Source organism: Melospiza georgiana, chromosome 6, assembly GCF_028018845.1.
Source record: "Melospiza georgiana isolate bMelGeo1 chromosome 6, bMelGeo1.pri, whole genome shotgun sequence".
In the NCBI taxonomy this organism is placed as follows: Eukaryota; Metazoa; Chordata; class Aves; order Passeriformes; family Passerellidae; genus Melospiza; species Melospiza georgiana.
In genome coordinates, this window is record NC_080435.1 from 60,929,502 (window position 1) to 60,948,732 (window position 19,231).

Here is a 19,231-nt window from a genome sequence, read left to right on the forward strand (position 1 = left end):
AGGGTTCCTCTGGAAGGTGATAACAGGGAGAGAACTGTTCCTGCTGTGCACTGACCTGGGTGTAGCTTGGGACTGCACGGCAGCTCAGGGGATGCAAAGTTCCATTGTCACCAAACAGCACAGCCTGACCAGCCAGGGGACCTCTGAAACAAAACTATCACAGAATCCCAGGTGGTTTTGGTGGGATCAGACCTTAGAGATGATCCAATTCCAACACTGCCATGAGTAGGGACTCCAGGTTGTTCCAAGCCCCATCCAACCTGGCCTTGGACAATTCCAGAGGTGGGGCAGCCACAACTTCCAACAAACCTGAGAGGTTCTGCAGGCAAGAGTGACCAAAAATACGTCCCCTCTCTGCTATCAGCTGGCATTTTTAGTTAACTCGTTCCACTGGCCTGTGAGAGCAGAGGAAAAGTTACAGCAGCTCATCCCACTACATCACCCTTGGAAATGGGGAAGCTGGGCCAGCAGTGAGTGAAAGAGAGGATTTATCACCCCAGTGGAGGCACCAGCCCTCTCCAGACCCCTGCCCAGGGATGGGGGCTGTGGGTGCAGAGCTCACTGCCCTGCAGGGCACACACACCTCCAACACCCACCCAGGGACACACTGGGGTCCAATCCTCCTGAGATCCCCCTGCCCATCCCCTGTGCCTGGGGTGAGCACACCCTGGTGGGACACTGGGAGTGTGGAGGAGGTGGCTGGAAGCTCTGGGTGAAAGCTGAAATTTTTGTTTTGTCATTACTCAGACACCAGTGCCTGGTGAATAAACGGCTGTTTGGTGTGTATGGAACTGCCTTTCAACAACTGGAATTCTGATCTTTAGAAATAGGGCAGCCAATATTAATAAAAACACACATGGAACATTTCATCCTTCCACAGATGCTGAAGGGCTCTCACTGCACTGAGGCTCAGGACACCCTTCCTATCAAGGTGGGAGGAATCCCTGCCCACAGCAGGGGTGGAATGAGATGGTTTTTAAGGCCCCTTCCAACCCAAACCACCCTATGATCACCACCTCTCTCTCCTGGGACAGTCTGGAGTGGCTGGGCAGTGGATCCATTGGTGGCTGGGCACAGCAATGGAGCTGGGCTCACCCACAGGAGTTTGGGCACCTCCTTCACAGGAGTGGAGCAGAACTGACATATCCACAGCGGGATGAACCCTGCACTGACCACTCTGCAACAGCCCTGAACAGCTTTTACTCCTCTCCTAAGAATTACATAAATAAATAACACTTAGAACCACTGAATCTGTTTGGAGAAGCCCTCTAAGATCGAGTCCAACCATTCCCCCAGCACTGCCAAGGCCACCACTGACCCCTGTCCCCAAGTGCCACATCCACACAGCCTTTAAATCCCCCCAGGATGGGGCTCCCTGGGCAGCAGTGCCAGGCCTGGGCCATTCCTTCCAGGAGGAAATTTCCTCTAACATCCAATCTAAAGCTCCCCTGGTGCAGATCAATTCCCTCTCATCCTGTCCCTTGTTCCCTGGGAGCAGAGCCCAGACTGCACTCAGAGCTGGGCAGAGCCCAAGGTCCCCCCTGAGCCTCCTTTTCTCCAGGCTGAGCCCCTGCCCAGCCCCCTCTCACAGGACTTGGTCCCTCAAAAATATTCAGCTGAAGTTTTCTGGGTCTGCAGGGCAGCAATTAACACAAATGGATCTGCATGGCCATGTCCTCACTGGTGCACAGGAGCTGCAGACAGAATTCATCTGGGAAATCCAGAGCAAGGGACAATCCCACAGCTGAACAGTCAGGACAAAGCACTGCCCACACACTGCACTGCTCTATTAACAGATGTCAGGATTATTTTTGGACCATGGCCTAAAAAGAGCTTTTTGTTTCCATTATTTCCTGCTCACTGCTGCCATTTTTACCTGCCCTGAAGGGTGAAGGTGTGAACCAAGGCAGCAGCACTGGCCAGCTCAGTGTGACTGCTCTGCAAGCCAATACATGGAAATGCAGCCACAAGTGATGCCCAAATTCAGCAGCTCACACTGATGCCAAGCCCTGGAGTTTCTGTTATTCACTTTATCCCATCAAACTCCTGGCAAGTGTGTAAGAACAGGGGATTGGGGGTCACTTACCACATCCACGTGTGTCAATCTGGCACAGGAATGGTTCAGGGGCAGGGAAAACACACACACACAACTCTTCACAGGTAAAAACCAGTCTCATTCCTCCTCTGGAGCAAGCAAGATCAGTTATTTTCTCTCCTAATGACCAAGGAATTTGTGAACAGGCAGTACCTGGGGCTGACATGCTACACCAGAGCCATGGTCCCATCCACATTTAATATCCCTCATGTACAGGCTGCAAATATCACAAAAGGAAGAGGAAAAACACTCACAGAAGTCAAGTAATTCTGATTTTATATTCAGGCTTTGCAAATCAAGGATGTCCTATTTTTACTATTCATTCAAGGCAAAAGTCTACACAGGCATGTCAAAAGCAGGAATTGAAAAACAGTGAACACAACAGTCTTGAAAATACGTTTAATGTCTAATCTTATACAAAAGTGACAGCATTTTCAAAAAAATATCAAATCCTGTATTTATAGCTTCTCACTATCATACAGCAATATTTGTTTCATCTAAAGAAAATACAGCAGCAGGTGATAATCTATACTTTAAAGATGTGATTGCTTATATTTCGTATTGTAAACAAATGCAGTATGTCAACCTCAAAGCACAAGTCAAAACAAACTCCTCAGCAATTGAACTCAAAATGATGCATAGAAATGTACAAATTCCATTGCAAAAGCTTCAGGCCAGAAGTTGCTCACACTTGACATAACATGTGATAAAGTTACTACACGGTATATAGTGACACCTTGAGTTTTTACACAATAGATTAACAGGAATACCCTTTTCACTGCTATGCAAAGAACTCTGCTCACAAAAACAAAGGGGTTATGAAACAGTTTTCATGACCTCAAGAAATACGAATATACATTGAAAAACATCCCATATATATTGAATTTTAGCCTAAATGTTCCAGTAATAAATCCTGCCTATTTCAGGAAGAACCTAGAAGTCTAGTTACTTTTACAAAACCCCTTTCCAAAAATCATTACTTGCTACTTTTGCTTTATCCTTTCCTACCTCTTCCCATTCCCTGCAGAGACATATGGCCAGTGCAATTCCAACTGGAGGGCTGCTACTGCATGATCCATTCATTTGGAATAAATGTTTTTTTCATTACAATGATTTACAGTCTAAGGCTGCAGGTATCAAAAAAGCACTTAAGCAAATGCAGTCAATGTTGCTTATGTTAATTTTTAATTAGTCTTGCCAAGTCTGCTTGGGGGGTAACTGGGGGTTTTTTTAAGGTTAGTGAAGACTTGCACTTTTGGTACTTATTCCAAGGGTTAAGTTGCTGGGGTTTAAGTTGAAGTGTTAAAAGTATTTTTGTTTAGCTCCAGTATTGTCTTCCTAAAAGAAAAAATAGACATTCCTTTGCTATCAGCTTTCATGATGTTGGATTAAAGCAGCCACAGCTCAGCTGGCTGCTTTCTCCTGCAAAAATACTGTAGGACTTTGCCATAAAGGCTGCAACTACCAAGGAGCACCACCACCAGGTCACCCCATGTGCTTTTATTTTATTGTGTCCATCGCACGCATGCAGGAAGCCACGAAAGCACTGGAAGAGAATTAACTCGTGTTCACAGTTCCATGATACAAAGACTCCCTAATGAGCTACCATGTGAAGCAAAATCTGTTCCTAATTCTACCCACAGAGGCTAAGTCAGGAGATCCCCAGCTGGGGAGGAAACAGACTGTCCGTGGTCCGAGTGCAGGCCGTGAAGAACCACCAAGAGCCGTGGCCTCGGCAAACCCCGCGGGCGTGCTTGGCACAGATATGGCAAGAACAAGAAAGCTCAGGGCAGTGCCCCTGGGGAGGGGCAGCTGCACAGCAGTGCACAGGCTTCCTGACATTCAATTTCTCCCAAATTCCTCCTACTTTGTGAGGTATGCACACACCCAGCTGGGAACAGGGGCTGCTCCCAGGGACAGCCAACGAGAGCCCCTCGCGCCCAACGGGGATCTCTGCCGTGACACGACTGTGCCAAAAACTGCTGGGAAGGGAATGCTCAGGTTGGGTTTTAAGCTCAAGTTCAGTTTCCAGGGACTCTGAAAAAGTCTGCCAGGTTCACACAACCCAGCAGCCAAGTCAAATTTGAAATGACTAGAACCCAGGTCAGAAATAGGGAAGTACCTACGTGGGGATCAGTTTCTCTTTACACAGACCAAGCCAAACTTCCAACCACCACAGAATGAGAACTGGCAACAGGATGTCCTCATTTGCATGCATAAAACTCACATTTTGCTGATTCAAAGTTAACTGCACATCCAGGTTATTTCACTTGCACAGGAATGCCTGTTTGTGAACCCCACCAGTGTGCTGACAAGTCACACCAAGGCTTCCAAACGTGGCTCTTCTCCTCCGTAGTCCCAGACCGAGCAATTGGTTTGAGTATGTACAAAATGCTGAGAAAGCCTTCGAGTTCACATGCTCTGTCTTGTTAGTCTGAATTACTGTAGCACGTTCAAAAATTAGGTTTCTTGACTAAAATGTTGAAACACTTTCTCTATTGACTTTTTAGAATAACCTGAAAATAGACAAAATATGACTATCCATCGTTCAATGACCAGCAGGAGTCTGGCAACGAGAATTAAAGCATTAATTTAAGAATTAACTTTTTAAAATTCCATGGGCCTGATTCTTTATAATCCTTACATGGCAACTCCTCTTTTTCCAAGGAATACTTGCCAACATAAGAACCACAGGTGTGTTAGTTGATTTCTTCTCTTTGTATTTCACTTGATTAAACCAAATAATTATGCCAGCATATGAGCAAGGTAAATTGATGTAAACTGCTCCTTCATACCTCAAATGCACATACAAGAGGCAATATTCTTCATAGCCCCATACATTACTGAAACAAAAACTGTAAAAATCTCTGTAAGTAGTGGATGAAGGTGGAAAACTACAGTATTTTGTTGCCCAGGACGTATTCAGCGGTAAGGCTGCAAGAGACAATAAGGCACGGTCAGTACAGGCTTGTCACATGGCAGTTCACTCACAGTTACAAATATTGTTAATTAATCACAAATTCATCCTTATATTCTGTTATTCCCTCCTTATTGCTGTATCAGTAAGGGGAATAATTATTCTTGATTAAAGGGATGAGAATATTTCCTCTTTCAGAATTATTACAACGCTTTCCCCCTTTTCTTGGCTTTCAGAGTTTTTCCAAGCAGTGGAAGACTACTATAATAATAGAATAATTATTTTTACATATGTATAAAATAATAATATAAATGTATATAATGTGAGATATAATATAACAATAAAATAATACTATGATATAATATAATATGGTATAATATTATACCACATTATACGACATCATATTACATAAAATTACATAATATTACATTATATTACATATTATATTATGTTATGTTATATTATATTATATTATATTATATTATATTATATTATATTATATTATATTATATTATATTATATTATATTATATTATATTATATTATATTATATTATATTATATTATATTATATTATATTATACTATATTATACTATAATATACTATATTATGCTATATTATGCTATATTATACTATATTATACTATATTATACTATATTATACAATATAATATTATACAATATAATATAATATAATATAATATAATACAATACAATACAATACAATACAATATAATATAATATAATATAAATATAATATACTATACATATACTATAATATACTATAATATAATACTATACATATAACACAACATAACATAATAGTGACATAATTTAATAAATATAAATTAACATAATTTAGCTATTCTGGTATATTTAATATTTAAATTGCTGTTATCCCACTGACTTGATGAACAAAACTCGAGATGTGCTGAAACTCCTTACCTGCACTAACAGGTTTTACACTACAGAATTTCCCCACTTTAAAGTGAAACACTTTAGAGTAACTTGAGACCAAAATGAAATACTCACATGGGGACCACCAGGCATTGATGGAGCACCAGCAGGACCAGATGGCACTTGAAAAGGATTAGGGGGCGTAGGATATAGTCCTGGAGCTGGATATGATCCCGTGGGTGGAGGGAATGGGCCGGGCGGTGTCGGTCCCCACGTCCCGGGCGGCACCGTCCCCCACGGTACCGTCGGCGCAGCCCCTGGAGTCTGGGTGGGAGCAGAATATGGCCCTGGGGGTGGATATGGCATGCTGGGAGCAGGATACTGCCCTCCCATTGTTGGTCCCCATGCCCCAGAGGGCATGGATCCCCACGGCCCAACAGGAGCGGGAGGCGCAGCTGGCTCCGTTGGACCTCCGTAAGGTCGTGGAAGCTCTGGAAAGGGCATATTTGGTGGAGGGTACTGCCCTGGTGGGACAGGACCTGGCACAGTTGGGGGTGGATATGGACCACCAGGAGGAGGGCAGGAGGGTCCGGTAGGAGGAGGAGGAAATGGAGCAGGCGGTCCCGGGGGCATTGAAGGATACATTCCCGTGGGAGGAGGTCCGAAGGGCACGCTGGAAGCCGAGGTGTTGGGCGGCAGTCCCGTTGGAGTCATAGGGGGGGCGCTGGGGTTATTCCAAGGGTTGGAAGCCGGCCAGCCCTGCGGAGGCTGCCCGGGCTGCTGGCCAGGCTTGGTGCTGCTCACTTTGGAGGTTTTAGCAGGCGACTGGTCTGGTAAAGCATCTGCCAACTGAAAGACAAAGGGCGGTGAGGATGGAATGTGCGGGCCGGCACTCCCGGCTGCAGCCACCCCCACACACAGCCCAGCTGCCGAGGGAGGAGAGGAGCTCTGGTGGCTGCACACACACGATTACGTTCATTTCTGGGCAGCTCCTATCGCTAAGGCAGCAGAGGCGTTCTGACAGGCCACAGTTAAAAACCCAAGAGATAAAAGGCGACCCCAGCACACGGAACAACAACAGGCAGCTGCAGCACAAACCTGAAAACATTTCCCTAAATTTCCATTGCAGCTATCCTGATGGCATGAAAGCACAGCCCCTTGGTTAATGCCACAGGAGAGAACCCACGAGCAGCTTCTGATGTTTAGTCCAGGGATTGATTGCTACCTCTACCCCAAAGGAAAACACCATTACTGTGACACAGAGGAGATGTCTCAGCTGTCAGCTCCCCTTTTCCTTCAAAAAACTATGTCAGCTTTTAATAATCAACACAACTGGCTGATTGTGGTATTTTCTGAGACCCTCGACAAAGGGAGGAATGATGAACCTGGCTCCATGCTCTTAGAACGCTAATTTATTATTTTATGATCTATATTACATTAAAGAATACTAAACTAAACTGTACTAAAGAATACAGAAAGGATACAGACAGAAAGCTAAAAAGATAATAATAAAAAACTCATTACTCTCTCTTGAGAGTCTGACACAGCTTGGTCATCACTGGCCAATAAGTAAAAACAATTCAGATGTTGGATAAACAATTTCCAACCACATTCCAAAGTAGCAAAACACAGGAGAACAAATCAGATAATTATCTTTTTTTTTTTTTTTTTTTTCTCTGAGGCTTCTCAGCTTCCCAGGAGAAAAATCCTGGGTAAAGAGATTTTTCAGAAAATATGATGGTGACAGCTGATCTTCAGGAAAGAAAAACTGTTACTTACCGAAAAATCATCAGTTCCAGACATTGTGCTGAAAAGTAAGGTAAGATAAAGTGAAATTTGTTGAAAATAATAAAGGTATTTTTAAGCAAGACTAACTGAGACATCTACATTTGTCTCATGTGGGGCAGGGATCAGGACACCTGTGCCAGGTGTTGCTTTGGGGATCCCCACTTGGTGAGATAAGGGGAATAAATTTTCTCTCTGTGTTTTAGCCCTGTCCCAGCTGCCTCCCTGTGCTCACAGAGTGACCCAAACACTTTTCTCTGGATAAAGTTCCCATGGAAAGGGAAGGCCTGAGCCTCCACCTGCCTCCTCTCAGACAGGTGTGACACAGGAGGTAAATGGGTCACATTGCAATAGCAAAAAAGATTTTAAGCCTTCATATGGAGCCTGCCCAGACAGGGATGCCTGGGAAGGATTCCAGGTGTTTTCTAAACTGGGATTTGGAAAAGGTAAAGCAGGATTCTTGTGGGTGAAGTCAATACCTCTGAACCAAAACATGATTAAATCAGAGAAGGATGGGATGGTTTGGGTTGGAAGGGACATTGAAGATCACCTGGTTACACCCCCTGCCATGGCAGGGACACCTTCCACTGTCCCAGGCTGCTCCAAGCCCATCCAGCCTGGCCTGGGGCACTGCCAGGGATGCAGGGGCAGCCACAGCTGCTCTGGGCACCCTGTGCCAGGGCCTGCCCACCCTCAAAATTGCTCCCAATCTCCCATCCATCCCTGCCCTCTGGCACTGGCAGCCATTCCCTGGCTCCTGTCCCTCCATCCCTTGTCCCCAGTCCCTCTGCAGCTCTCCTGGAGCCCCTTCAGGCCCTGCCAGGGGCTCTGAGCTCTCTCTGGAGCCTTCTCCTCTCCAGGGGAGCACCCCCAGCTCTCCCAGCATCTCCATGGCCTCCTCTGGACTTGTCCCAACAGATCCTTCTCATGTTGGGGACCTCAGAGCTGGAATCACACAGATCTCACTGCCCAAAATAAAAGAACTACAGCTTGCTGATGGTTTATCCTCCAGTTATTTCAGAATAAATAATAACACCAAGGGCAGAGAGTGTTTTCATTCACATTCCCCAACTGCAGTAATTGACTGCAGAGGTGTCACTCGTGTATCCAACTCCCAACCTCTCCTCACTTCCACATAAATAGGCACCAAAAATTAGGGACCAATGAGACATTAACACACAACCAGAGGTCAGGAAATGTTCAAAAAGATTACCAAGAGCAGCTAAAAAGCTTGAGGGGAGAGTGTAGGGACATAAGAGCAGGAAAAATGTAAAAGACAAGTGAAAAGTAGAAATACTACTGCAAAGTTGGTCCCCACAAAACACAATCCTTGTATTGCCCTTGCTGATGGTGGAGAACTGACTTCTCAGACAGAGAATGGTCCCAGGGATGGAGGTTTGTACAGAAAGCCCAGACCAAAGAGGTTTTTAAGCTCCCTTAGGTTAATATATATCCACATTACTTACATTTTACTGCCTTAGGTTAATATATATCCACATTATTTACATTATATTATTTGTACAATCTTCTCTGAAACTGTATTTTAAGTTTGTTACTACCTACACAATCTCCTGACCTCAGCACAGCTCTGATCAGACAAGGGCCATTTAACTCAGCATCCCATTTTGTCTTAAAGTAGAGAAGAACAAGAATAGGAATGACTTACATTATATTATTTGTATATATTATATACTTATATTATATATATTATATTTATATAACACATATAATATAAATTATATATTTATATTATATTATTTTATATATTTATATATTGTATTATATATTTATAATTTATTATTTTATTATATATTTATATTATATTATTTGTACAATCTTCTCTGAAACTGTATTTTAAGTTTGTTACTACCTACACAATCTCCTGACCTCAGCACAGCTCTGATCAGACAAGGGCCATTTAACTCAGCATCCCATTTTGTCTTAAAGTAAAGAAGAACAAGAATAGGAATGACTTACATTATATTATTTGTATATATTAGATATTTATATTATATATTATATTTATATAATACATATAATCTAAATTATATATTTATATTATATTATTTATATATTATTTTTATATTTATATATTTATATATTATATATTTATAATATATTATTTTATTATATATTTATATTATATTATTGACTTACATTATATTATTTGTACAATCTTCTCTGAAACTGTATTTTAAGTTTGTTACTATCTACACAATCTCCTGACCTCAGGACAGCTCTGATCACACAAGGGGCCATTCAGCTCAGCATCCCATTTTATCTTAAAGTAGAGAAGAACAAGAATAGGAATGACTTACATTATATTATTTGTATATATTATATATTTATATTATATATATAATATTTATATAATACATATAATCTAAATTATATATTTATATTATATTATCTACATATTATTTTATATATTTATATATTTATATATTATATATTTATAATATATTACTTTATCATATATTTATATTATATTATTGACTTACATTATATTATTTGTACAATCTTCTCTGAAACTGTATTTTAAGTTTGTTACTATCTACACAATCACCTGACCTCAGACCAGCTCTGATCAGACAAGGGCCATTTAGCTCAGCATCCCATTTTGTCTTAAAGTAGAGAAGAACAAGAATAGGAATGACTTACATTATATTATTTGTATATAGTATATATTTATATTATATATATTATATTTATATATAATATATTATATAAATTATATAGTTATATTATGTCATTTATATATTATTTTATATATTTATATATTGTATTATATATTTATAATATATTCTTTTATTATATATTTATATTGTATTATTTACTTACGTTATATTATTTGTACAATCTTCTCTGAAACTGTATTTCAAGTTTGTTACTACCTACACAATCTCCTGACCTCAGCACAGCTCTGATCACACAAGGGGCCATTCAGCTCAGCATCCCATTTTATCTTAAAGTAAAGAAGAAAAAGAATAGGAATGACTTACATTATATTATTTGTATATATTATATACTTATATTATATATATTATATTTATATAACACATATAATATAAATTATATATTTATATTATATTATTTTATATATTTATATATTGTATTATATATTTATAATTTATTATTTTATTATATATTTATATTATATTATTTGTACAATCTTCTCTGAAACTGTATTTTAAGTTTGTTATTACCTACACAATCTCCTGACCTCAGCACAGCTCTGATCACACAAGGGGCCATTCAGCTCAGCATCCCATTTTATCTTAAAGTAAAGAAGAAAAAGAATAGGAATGACTTACATTATATTATTTGTATATATTATATATTTATATTATATATTTATATATAATATAAATTATATATTTATATAATATATTTTTATATTTATAATATATAATATATAATATATAATATAAATTATATATTCATATTATATTACTTATATACATTATACATTTATATATTATATTATATATTTAGCTCTGATCAGACAAGGGCCATTTAACTCACCATCCCATTTTGTCTTAAAGTAGAGAAGAACAAGAATAGGAATGACTTACATTATATTATTTGTATATATTATATAATATATATAATATATTATATAAATTATTTATTTATATGATGTTATTTATATACATTATACATTTGTATATTATATATTTAGCTCTGATCAGACAAGGGCCATTTAGCTCAGCATCCCATTTCATCTATGACCAGTAAAGAACAAGAATAGGAATGACTTACATTATATTATTTGTATATATATTATATTTATATTATATATATTATATTTATATAATATATAATCTAAATTATATATTAATATTATATTATTTATATAGTATTTTATATATTTATATATTGTATTATATATTTATAATATATTATTTTATTATATATTTGCATTATATTATTTACTTACATTATATTATTTGTATATATTATATATTTATACTATATATTATATTTATATTTGTATTATTTATATACATTATACATCTATATATTATATTATATATTTAGCTCTGATCAGACAAGGGCCATTTAGCTCAGCATCCCATTTTATCTGTGACCAGTAGAGAAGAACAGGAACAGCAATGACTCTCACCCCAACACTTCAATGATTCCAATCTGTATTTGAATCAGCTGTAGACAATTTCCATGGAGCAATAACCCTTAACCCTCCAATAATTCCTTTTCCACAAACACAAATCCAGTTTCCTCACTTAGACGAGGGGATGTCTCATTTGCCCACTTGAGAGCTGTTCCTACAACACCCACTGGCAAGGCACTCCACAGGCTGCTATTTGTTGCACAAAAGCCACCTCCTTTTTTTTGTTCTAAACCTGGATTTTACTACTTTCACTTGCAGCTGAGGAAATCAGCAAGTCTGTTCTCACCCAGCCTGCCCATGCTGATCATTATCCTACAGATTTTTACCATTTTCTTTCATCTCTGCCTTCTCCAGGCTGAGTTCCAGCTTATTCCCCTGACCCTGGTGCAGCAGCTCTTCCCTACCTTTGATTATTCCCTACCTCTGATTATTCTCCCTGCCTCAATCTGAGGCTTTTCCAAGCCTTTTGTATCTTTTGGGATGAATGACAAGAAAGAACCACAGAGAATTGAAGATGTGGGATAAACTATTGATTTATACAGTATCATAATTATGCTCTGGTTTGTCTTCTATTTCCTTCCTAACATTTCTTCATTTTTCAGCTGCTTTTAGATCCCTATGGAACTGACACTTCTGGGGCAATATTTCACTCCTCAGTGTCAAGGGTCAGCTCAGCGTTTTATATGTGAAATTATATGCACCACTCTACATTTATCTACTCTGAATCACAGCAGATTTATTGCCACTGAATTATTTTTGCTCATTTATTACCCAATCCTTCCTTACTTTCCTGAATGGCTTTGTATCAACAGGACACTGCTCATCTCATTTCCCCAGTTATTTATGACCACATGGAAGAACCCAGACCTCTGTGGAAACACAGTGAACTTTTCAAGTTCCTCCTAATAATTTAAATAACCCTTTTAAGAAATACCTTGTAACTTAAATAAACCTTTCAAGAAATACCTTGTAATTTAAATAAACCTGTCAGGAAACACCTAATAATTTAAATAAATCTTTTAAGAAATATGTATCTGCAAAGTTGATGGAATTCAGTGCCTAACTGCATGAATACAAAGGTTTGTTATAACTCCAGTATTAATTTATAACAGCAGTTGTTCTTTCAAGTAAGAACTCTCTGTCTCAGATGAGGAACATTTCAGATCAAGGATTATTTGTTTAAAATTGAGAAACCAACTGAACTACATCAGGGAAGTGGTTTCTGCTCCTGCTATTACAGCTCAGCAGTCTGAGACATCTATTACAAACTCAATTTCTCTTCAAGAAATACCTCTTCTGCTAAGAATTCATTAATTTTTGCAATCAGCCACACTCAATAATAATAAGTTGGCAGGGGATTTTTGGTGGTGCTGTAGTTCAATTTACCTCTATGGACAGAGAAGCTATTTATCATAATGCCCAAAATAAAGGAAAACAATTAATATACACACAAGTACAAAAAAAACCTTTTACACAAGTGCACAGATAATCATCATCATCATCATCATCATCAGGTTATTTAAAACCACCAAAACAGGTCAAGAGAATCTTCATTTCTTTGGGCAGATGGAGAGATGGGATAAGACCAACTGAAAACCAGATCTACACCAGACTGAAAATAGTCCCCACAAGAAGTTGGAACATTTGCTGCGAGGGAGAGAAGGAAGAGAAGAAAGGAAAGTAAAGGAGAACTCAGAAGAAAATCCTGTGATCTGTCACAAAAGTGTCACAGAGGAGTAAATTCAAGTCAAGCAGTGGGTGAACACAGCTGAAACAGGCCTGCTTCCCAAATATCAGCTGATATCCCCAATATTTGTTAGCAGATCATTCCCAAATATTTCTGTGCCATGAAAATGAAGAGAACAATTCTGCTGCACGATTATGAAAAAAAAAAGAAGAAAAAAAAGTAGTTAAGCATAGCTTATAATGAGATTTAGTTGCTATTTTACTTTGGCAAGCAGACAAGAGCAACATTTGTTGGCAACATTTGGGATAACTGAGCCCATGCCAAGCATGTCAAGGATCCTCTTGCAGAAAGGATGCCCTATTTCAGGGATGTTTTTTAAACAGACATTGAATCTGGGTACTGCCACCTTCATTTCATCAAAAAGAAACTGAAATTACCCTTCACATTCAGACAACAGATGAACTCATCTGTACTTAAATCTGGAACCTATGTTCCATTCAGCTTGTTCAACACTAGTTAAAGAATTCCAGCCAAAACCTTACAGGAATATTAATTATATTGTTGCAATTATTGCCCAAGGCATTCACATGCTCACCAATCAGACTCAGAGACAGTGACAGACAGAAGAACCCCAAGTAACTAAATTTTAAATTTTAAAGTTCCTTCCAGGTCACACATGGGCTCAAGATTTTAGAAAAAAATCCACACACAATATGGTGGCTTGATGGGATTTTTAGAATCAAGATTTTAGGAAAAAAACCCCACACTGATTGGTGGCTTGATGGGATTTTTAGAGTCAAGATTTTAGGAAAAAACTCCCCACACTGATTGGTGGCTTGATGGGATTTTTAGAGCCATTAGAATTACCAATTATCTCTTGAAGCTTTCCTGGAGCACAAGCACTGATAGCAGCAGAGAATCCCATTCATGCAGCAGACATTCATTCTGCCACATTCCAACTCTACTCCAAATCATCCTCCCTGCAGCTGGGATGAAGAAAGAACAAATGGAAGAACAAATGGAAGGAGGGTTCAGGAGCTGAAGTCACTTGGCAGGGAGCAGAAAGGCAACAGAGCTGGCAGCATTCAGAGTGAAGTCCTGCTTGCATCCACTGTGAGATAAAATTCCCTTTGTTTTCTGAAGGCCAATGCTCCTGGAAACATCTCTGCCTTCCCAGGAGCCCAGAGCCAGCTCTGCTGCTCAGGGCAGCACCCCTGAGCCCCTCAGAGCTGGATGGACAGAGATGCTCAATGCCTGCACAAACACAGCTGCCAGGAGCTCAGTCCCTCCCACCCTTTATCCTCAGAGCCAGGAGAAGCAGGAAGGATGCCTGGAAATTACACCCATGGATATCCATCCTCTCCATGAGCTGCTCCCAGAAATCACCAGCAGGGAGGTGGGATCAGAGAGGCTGAATTGGGAAAAAAGAGAGGTTGGGAAGCTCAATTCCAACCCAGCTCTTCCAAGAGCCTTCACAAGCAGGGGTGACTCAGGGAGGTCTGTGCCTGGCTCTGGTGCTACGTGTGCTGTGCTAAATCCATCCTACTGCACAGCTTCCACAACAAAGCAGCTCCACGATGGTTTCTGCAGCTCCAAACCCTCTTGGATTGCATCCATCTCACTGAAACTATGGTGTAGTAGCAATTTTTCTCATGTTTTTGCCTTTCCTGGCTTTTATCCACCACCAGTTCCTTACAGACCCTCATTAGGAAGAGCCATCCAAAGCACTTTTTCTAACCCAAAACTAAGCATCAACTGCTTCCCTATTTTTATTTTTTTTTTTTTTGAGTTGTGTGACATTAATCCAACACTTGATGTGCCAGATTTAGTTCCTGTCTCCAAGATCATCTTTCAAACACAGAAAAAAAAAGGTTTTCTGGAGATGCAACAGGCAGGGCTGCATTTCCACTGGGTGGCACGGCAGCCTCGGCAGAGAGGTTCCTTTGTCACTCCACCATGACTAATTCCTGCCAGCACCACCTCATCCACAACAGCATCTCTGCCCACATAAGTGGAACTACCCAACATAGCACCCGGAGAAAATGGAAGAGACACCAAGTCTTTGACGGCTTCTAAATGTTTTCTAAAATATGCAAATTTCTGCAGCTTCAGGCGTTAACTATCAACACTTCAGAGGCGCCTTTAGACAATCCCAGAATGGTTTGGGCTGGGGGGGACCTTGAAGATCATCCAGCTCCACCCCTGCCATGGCAGGGACTCCTTCCCAAGATCCCACTGCCAGGGATCCAGGGCCTCCCCACCCTCATTATGAAGAATTCCCAATTCCCAATCTCCCATCCATCCCTGCCCTCTGGCACTGGCAGCCATTCCCTGGCTCCTGTCCCTGCATCCCTTGTCCCCAGTCCCTCTGCAGCTCTCCTGGAGCCCCTTCAGGCCCTGCCAGGGGCTCTGAGCTCTCCCTGGAGCCTTCTCCTCTCCAGGGCAGCACCCCCAGCTCTCCCAGCCTGCCTCCAGCCCTGGAGCAGCTCCATCATTTCCTCTGCACTTGCTCCAGCAGCTCCACCTCCTGGTTTTGGGGGTCCCAGAGATGCACACAACACTGCAGTGGGGTCTCAGGAGCAGAGGGGCAGATCCCCTCTTTTCCCTGCTGCTCACTCCCAGGGATCCAGGGGCAGCCACAGCTGCTCTGGGCACCTGTGCCAGGGCCTGCCCACCCCCACAGGGAACAACTCCTGCCCAAAATCCCAGCCAGCCCTGCCCTCTGGCACTGGGAAGCCATTCCCTGTGTCCTGTCACTTCAACCAGCCCCTCTCCATCTTTCTTGCAGACTCTTCAGGTTCTCAAGGCCACAGCTGGATCACCCCAAAGCCTTCTCTTCTCCAGGATGAACCTTCCCAAGCCTCCCAGCCTTTCCTCACTGCAGCCCTCTGATCATCTCCTCTGGCCCCTTCCCATCCCTAAAGCCTCCTCAGTGCTCACACCATAAAATAATTTGGTGTACCCTGGGTATTTACCCATTGGGAAAATAAAGTTAATTGACAAACTAACCCAACAGGTAATTCATCAGGATCTACGAGAGGTCTGGGGATATTTCTGCCCCTTTCCCTGTCTATTATAAATGAAAAAATGACAAAAATAACACTTCAGATTTTCAGGACAGATGTCATGGTGGCATTTGCTACAAATGGTCCACTACCAAAAAGAAAACAATTCCTCAAAGCAGAGGAGGAGCTGGCAGTGTCCAAGAGCTGCAGAACACGAAGCCACGAGGATCTGTGATCTGTGCCAGCTCCTCACCCTCACCAGGCCCTCGAGCCCAGCAGATGGGAGCACAGAGCACAGGGAGGTGCCCTGGTTGTGCCAGCTGTGCCACAGAGCCAGGGCACAACACAGATCCCCTGCCCAGAGCACCTGGAACAGAGCTGGGACTGCAGCAGCTTGCAATGATTCCAGCTCGAAACCATCCTGAGGGCCACAGAGCCTCCCAACAGAGAATCCCACGGGGGTTTGGGGTGCAGGGGACACAAAGCTCATCCCGTGCCAGCCCTGCCATGCGGGGACACCTCCCAGCAGCCCAGGCTGCTCCGAGCCTGTCCAGGAGCACTCCCAGGGATCCTGTGCTCTCCTCTCGAGCATTATCAGTTAATCATTATCATTATCATCATAATTGAACACTCTGACTCTGAGCAATGACCATCAAACAGGGTTTTGGTGTGCCACCACCTAAAAACCACCAAACCCACGTGTCCCAGTGCACCCCCAGCTCTGATCCACACACCCCCAGACACATTTCTGCTGCAGAAAAATCACTTTTCAGCTCTTACACCTGGCACCTTCCTTCAACTGGCACTGTTAACACGCACATGAATGAACTCAAGCTTCAAGAATACCCAAAACGCTTCCCAGGGCTGGCCTGACATTCATGATATTCACCACGGATTTTCCTTCAGCCCCTAGGAAGGGCACTCTCAGGGTGTGTCATTTTGCTTTCAAAAACACAAAGCAGCGACTTTTGTACTGGCAATGAGGAGCTCCACCACCAAGGCTGAGGAGCACCAGATCAGCCCCGTTCTCCAGGGAATTCTCCTGGAAACAAGTTTTTCATCGGAAATCAAACCTGATACCGCGCAGTGCTGGCCATGCCCTGTGCATCAGCTGCATTAAACACGTTAAAATCTAATAAACCAACTTCTCACCAACTCCGCCACACCGCCTTTCCCGAGCCCTTCTGTAGACAGGAAGCTTGAACTCAAACTCACTTAAATGCAATGCACGCTCATTGATTTGCTCATTAATAAACCACGGCCGCAAAATACGAAAATAATTAAAATAAATAAAAAAGGCGAGCAAATATTGAACCCAGCCACGCCAGCGCCGCCGCAGAGCCAGCAGGCCCCGCCACGAGCGACCCCCGGTGCTCGGCAGGGAGCAGCACCGCCCGCCCCCCGCAGGCGGGGCGGCACCTCCGGGATGGCCGAGGCGCGGCCCGGCGGCCCCGCGGCCGCAGCCCCCCCGCCCTCCCGCGCTCCCCTGCCGGCGGCGGGGCCGGTGCCGGTACCTGAGCGGGGGGAGCCGGTGCAGGCCCGGAGCGACGCGGCGGCCGCAGCTCCACCGCCACCGCGACGGGCACCGGAACCGGAACTGCGTCACGGCGGCCACGCCCACCCCCCCGCCGCACCGGAGGGGCGCGCGCTCGGCCACGCCCCTCTACGGCCGCTGCGTCACCGGCACCGCCCGGCCCCGGTAAGGCCACGCCCCTTTCCCGCCGGCAACGCGCGTCATAGGCCACACCCACCCTGTGACCACGCCCACGTCATATGCGGTATAGTCCACGCCCATCAATCATGAGGCCACGCCCCTCTCCGCCCACAAACGCCGCGCGGGCTGGGTGGGGGCACGTGACACCTCCCCTGAGGGGCGGGCGCGGCCCCTGAGGGGACCCGGCCTGCCGGCCCCGAGAGCTGCTCTTAAACAGCGTTTCGCCACCATTTCACCGCCATTTTCACCGCTTTCATTAAAAAAAAAAATTAAATTGTATCTTGATTTGTCGCCTCCTCTCGTCCGTGAATCAGAATCTGCGCCGTGCGGTTTAAGACCTGCAGCAGAAACCGACAAAGCAAAGCGCTTACTTTCCCCTTCAACGGGGAAAAAAGTAGAAATATGCTTAGTGTAAAAAAAAATATCAATTTAACTACTAAGAAATTAAAATGTTATTTCTGTGTGCAAGGTAAATTGCAATTGATGGTTCCAGTAAAAGCTCCAAGAAACCAACAAAGAAAAGCTGTTACTTTCGGTCCCTTCAATGGGAAAAAAAAGTCGAAATATTCTTAGATTTAAAAAAATATCAGTTTAACTACTAAGAAATTAAAATGTTATTTCTGTGTCCAAGGTAAATTACCATTGATGGTTCCAGTAAAAGTTCCAAGAGCATTGATTTGTTTAGACGTACAGCTGCCAGTGCCAACACTTCAGCAGAAGCTGCACAACTCCTGCCATGTTTAACAGTGTAATTAACAATCGTATAAACTGTGTAATTAATAATCATACAAACAGCTGTTTCTAATGGATCTATATGACTGCTGAAAATCCAAATCTGATTTTCTTCTTGCCGAGTAGGAACGACTAAAGGCAATCCCAACAGCCCCAACAATTCCACCGCACTCCTGAGACCTCTGTCAGCCTTGTACTCATGACCACTGGCTGGGATTTCCCCTCACCTTGCATGAAATACCACCACATTTTCACTTTAAGTTATCCCA

At 42.4% G+C, this 19,231-nt stretch overlaps 1 protein-coding gene across 2 annotated transcripts; it reads right to left on the reverse strand.

The window, feature by feature from the left end:
* Window positions 1–2,354: 2,354 nt before the first annotated feature.
* Window positions 2,355–18,112, reverse strand: MAPK1IP1L (mitogen-activated protein kinase 1 interacting protein 1 like). Of its 2 annotated transcripts, none has more exons than XM_058027138.1 (4): window positions 18,031–18,112; window positions 7,687–7,714; window positions 6,043–6,756; window positions 2,355–5,029 (listed from the first exon to the last, which is right to left on the reverse strand). In XM_058027138.1, the coding sequence occupies exons 2-4, from the start codon at window positions 7,708–7,710 to the stop codon at window positions 5,018–5,020; spliced, it is 750 nt and encodes a 249-aa protein (XP_057883121.1). In that variant the 5' UTR covers window positions 7,711–7,714; window positions 18,031–18,112; the 3' UTR covers window positions 2,355–5,017. The 2 variants fall into 2 exon arrangements, with proteins under 2 accessions (XP_057883121.1, XP_057883120.1); XM_058027137.1 differs by lacking the exon at window positions 18,031–18,112 and adding an exon at window positions 14,379–14,534.
* Window positions 18,113–19,231: the final 1,119 nt, after the last annotated feature.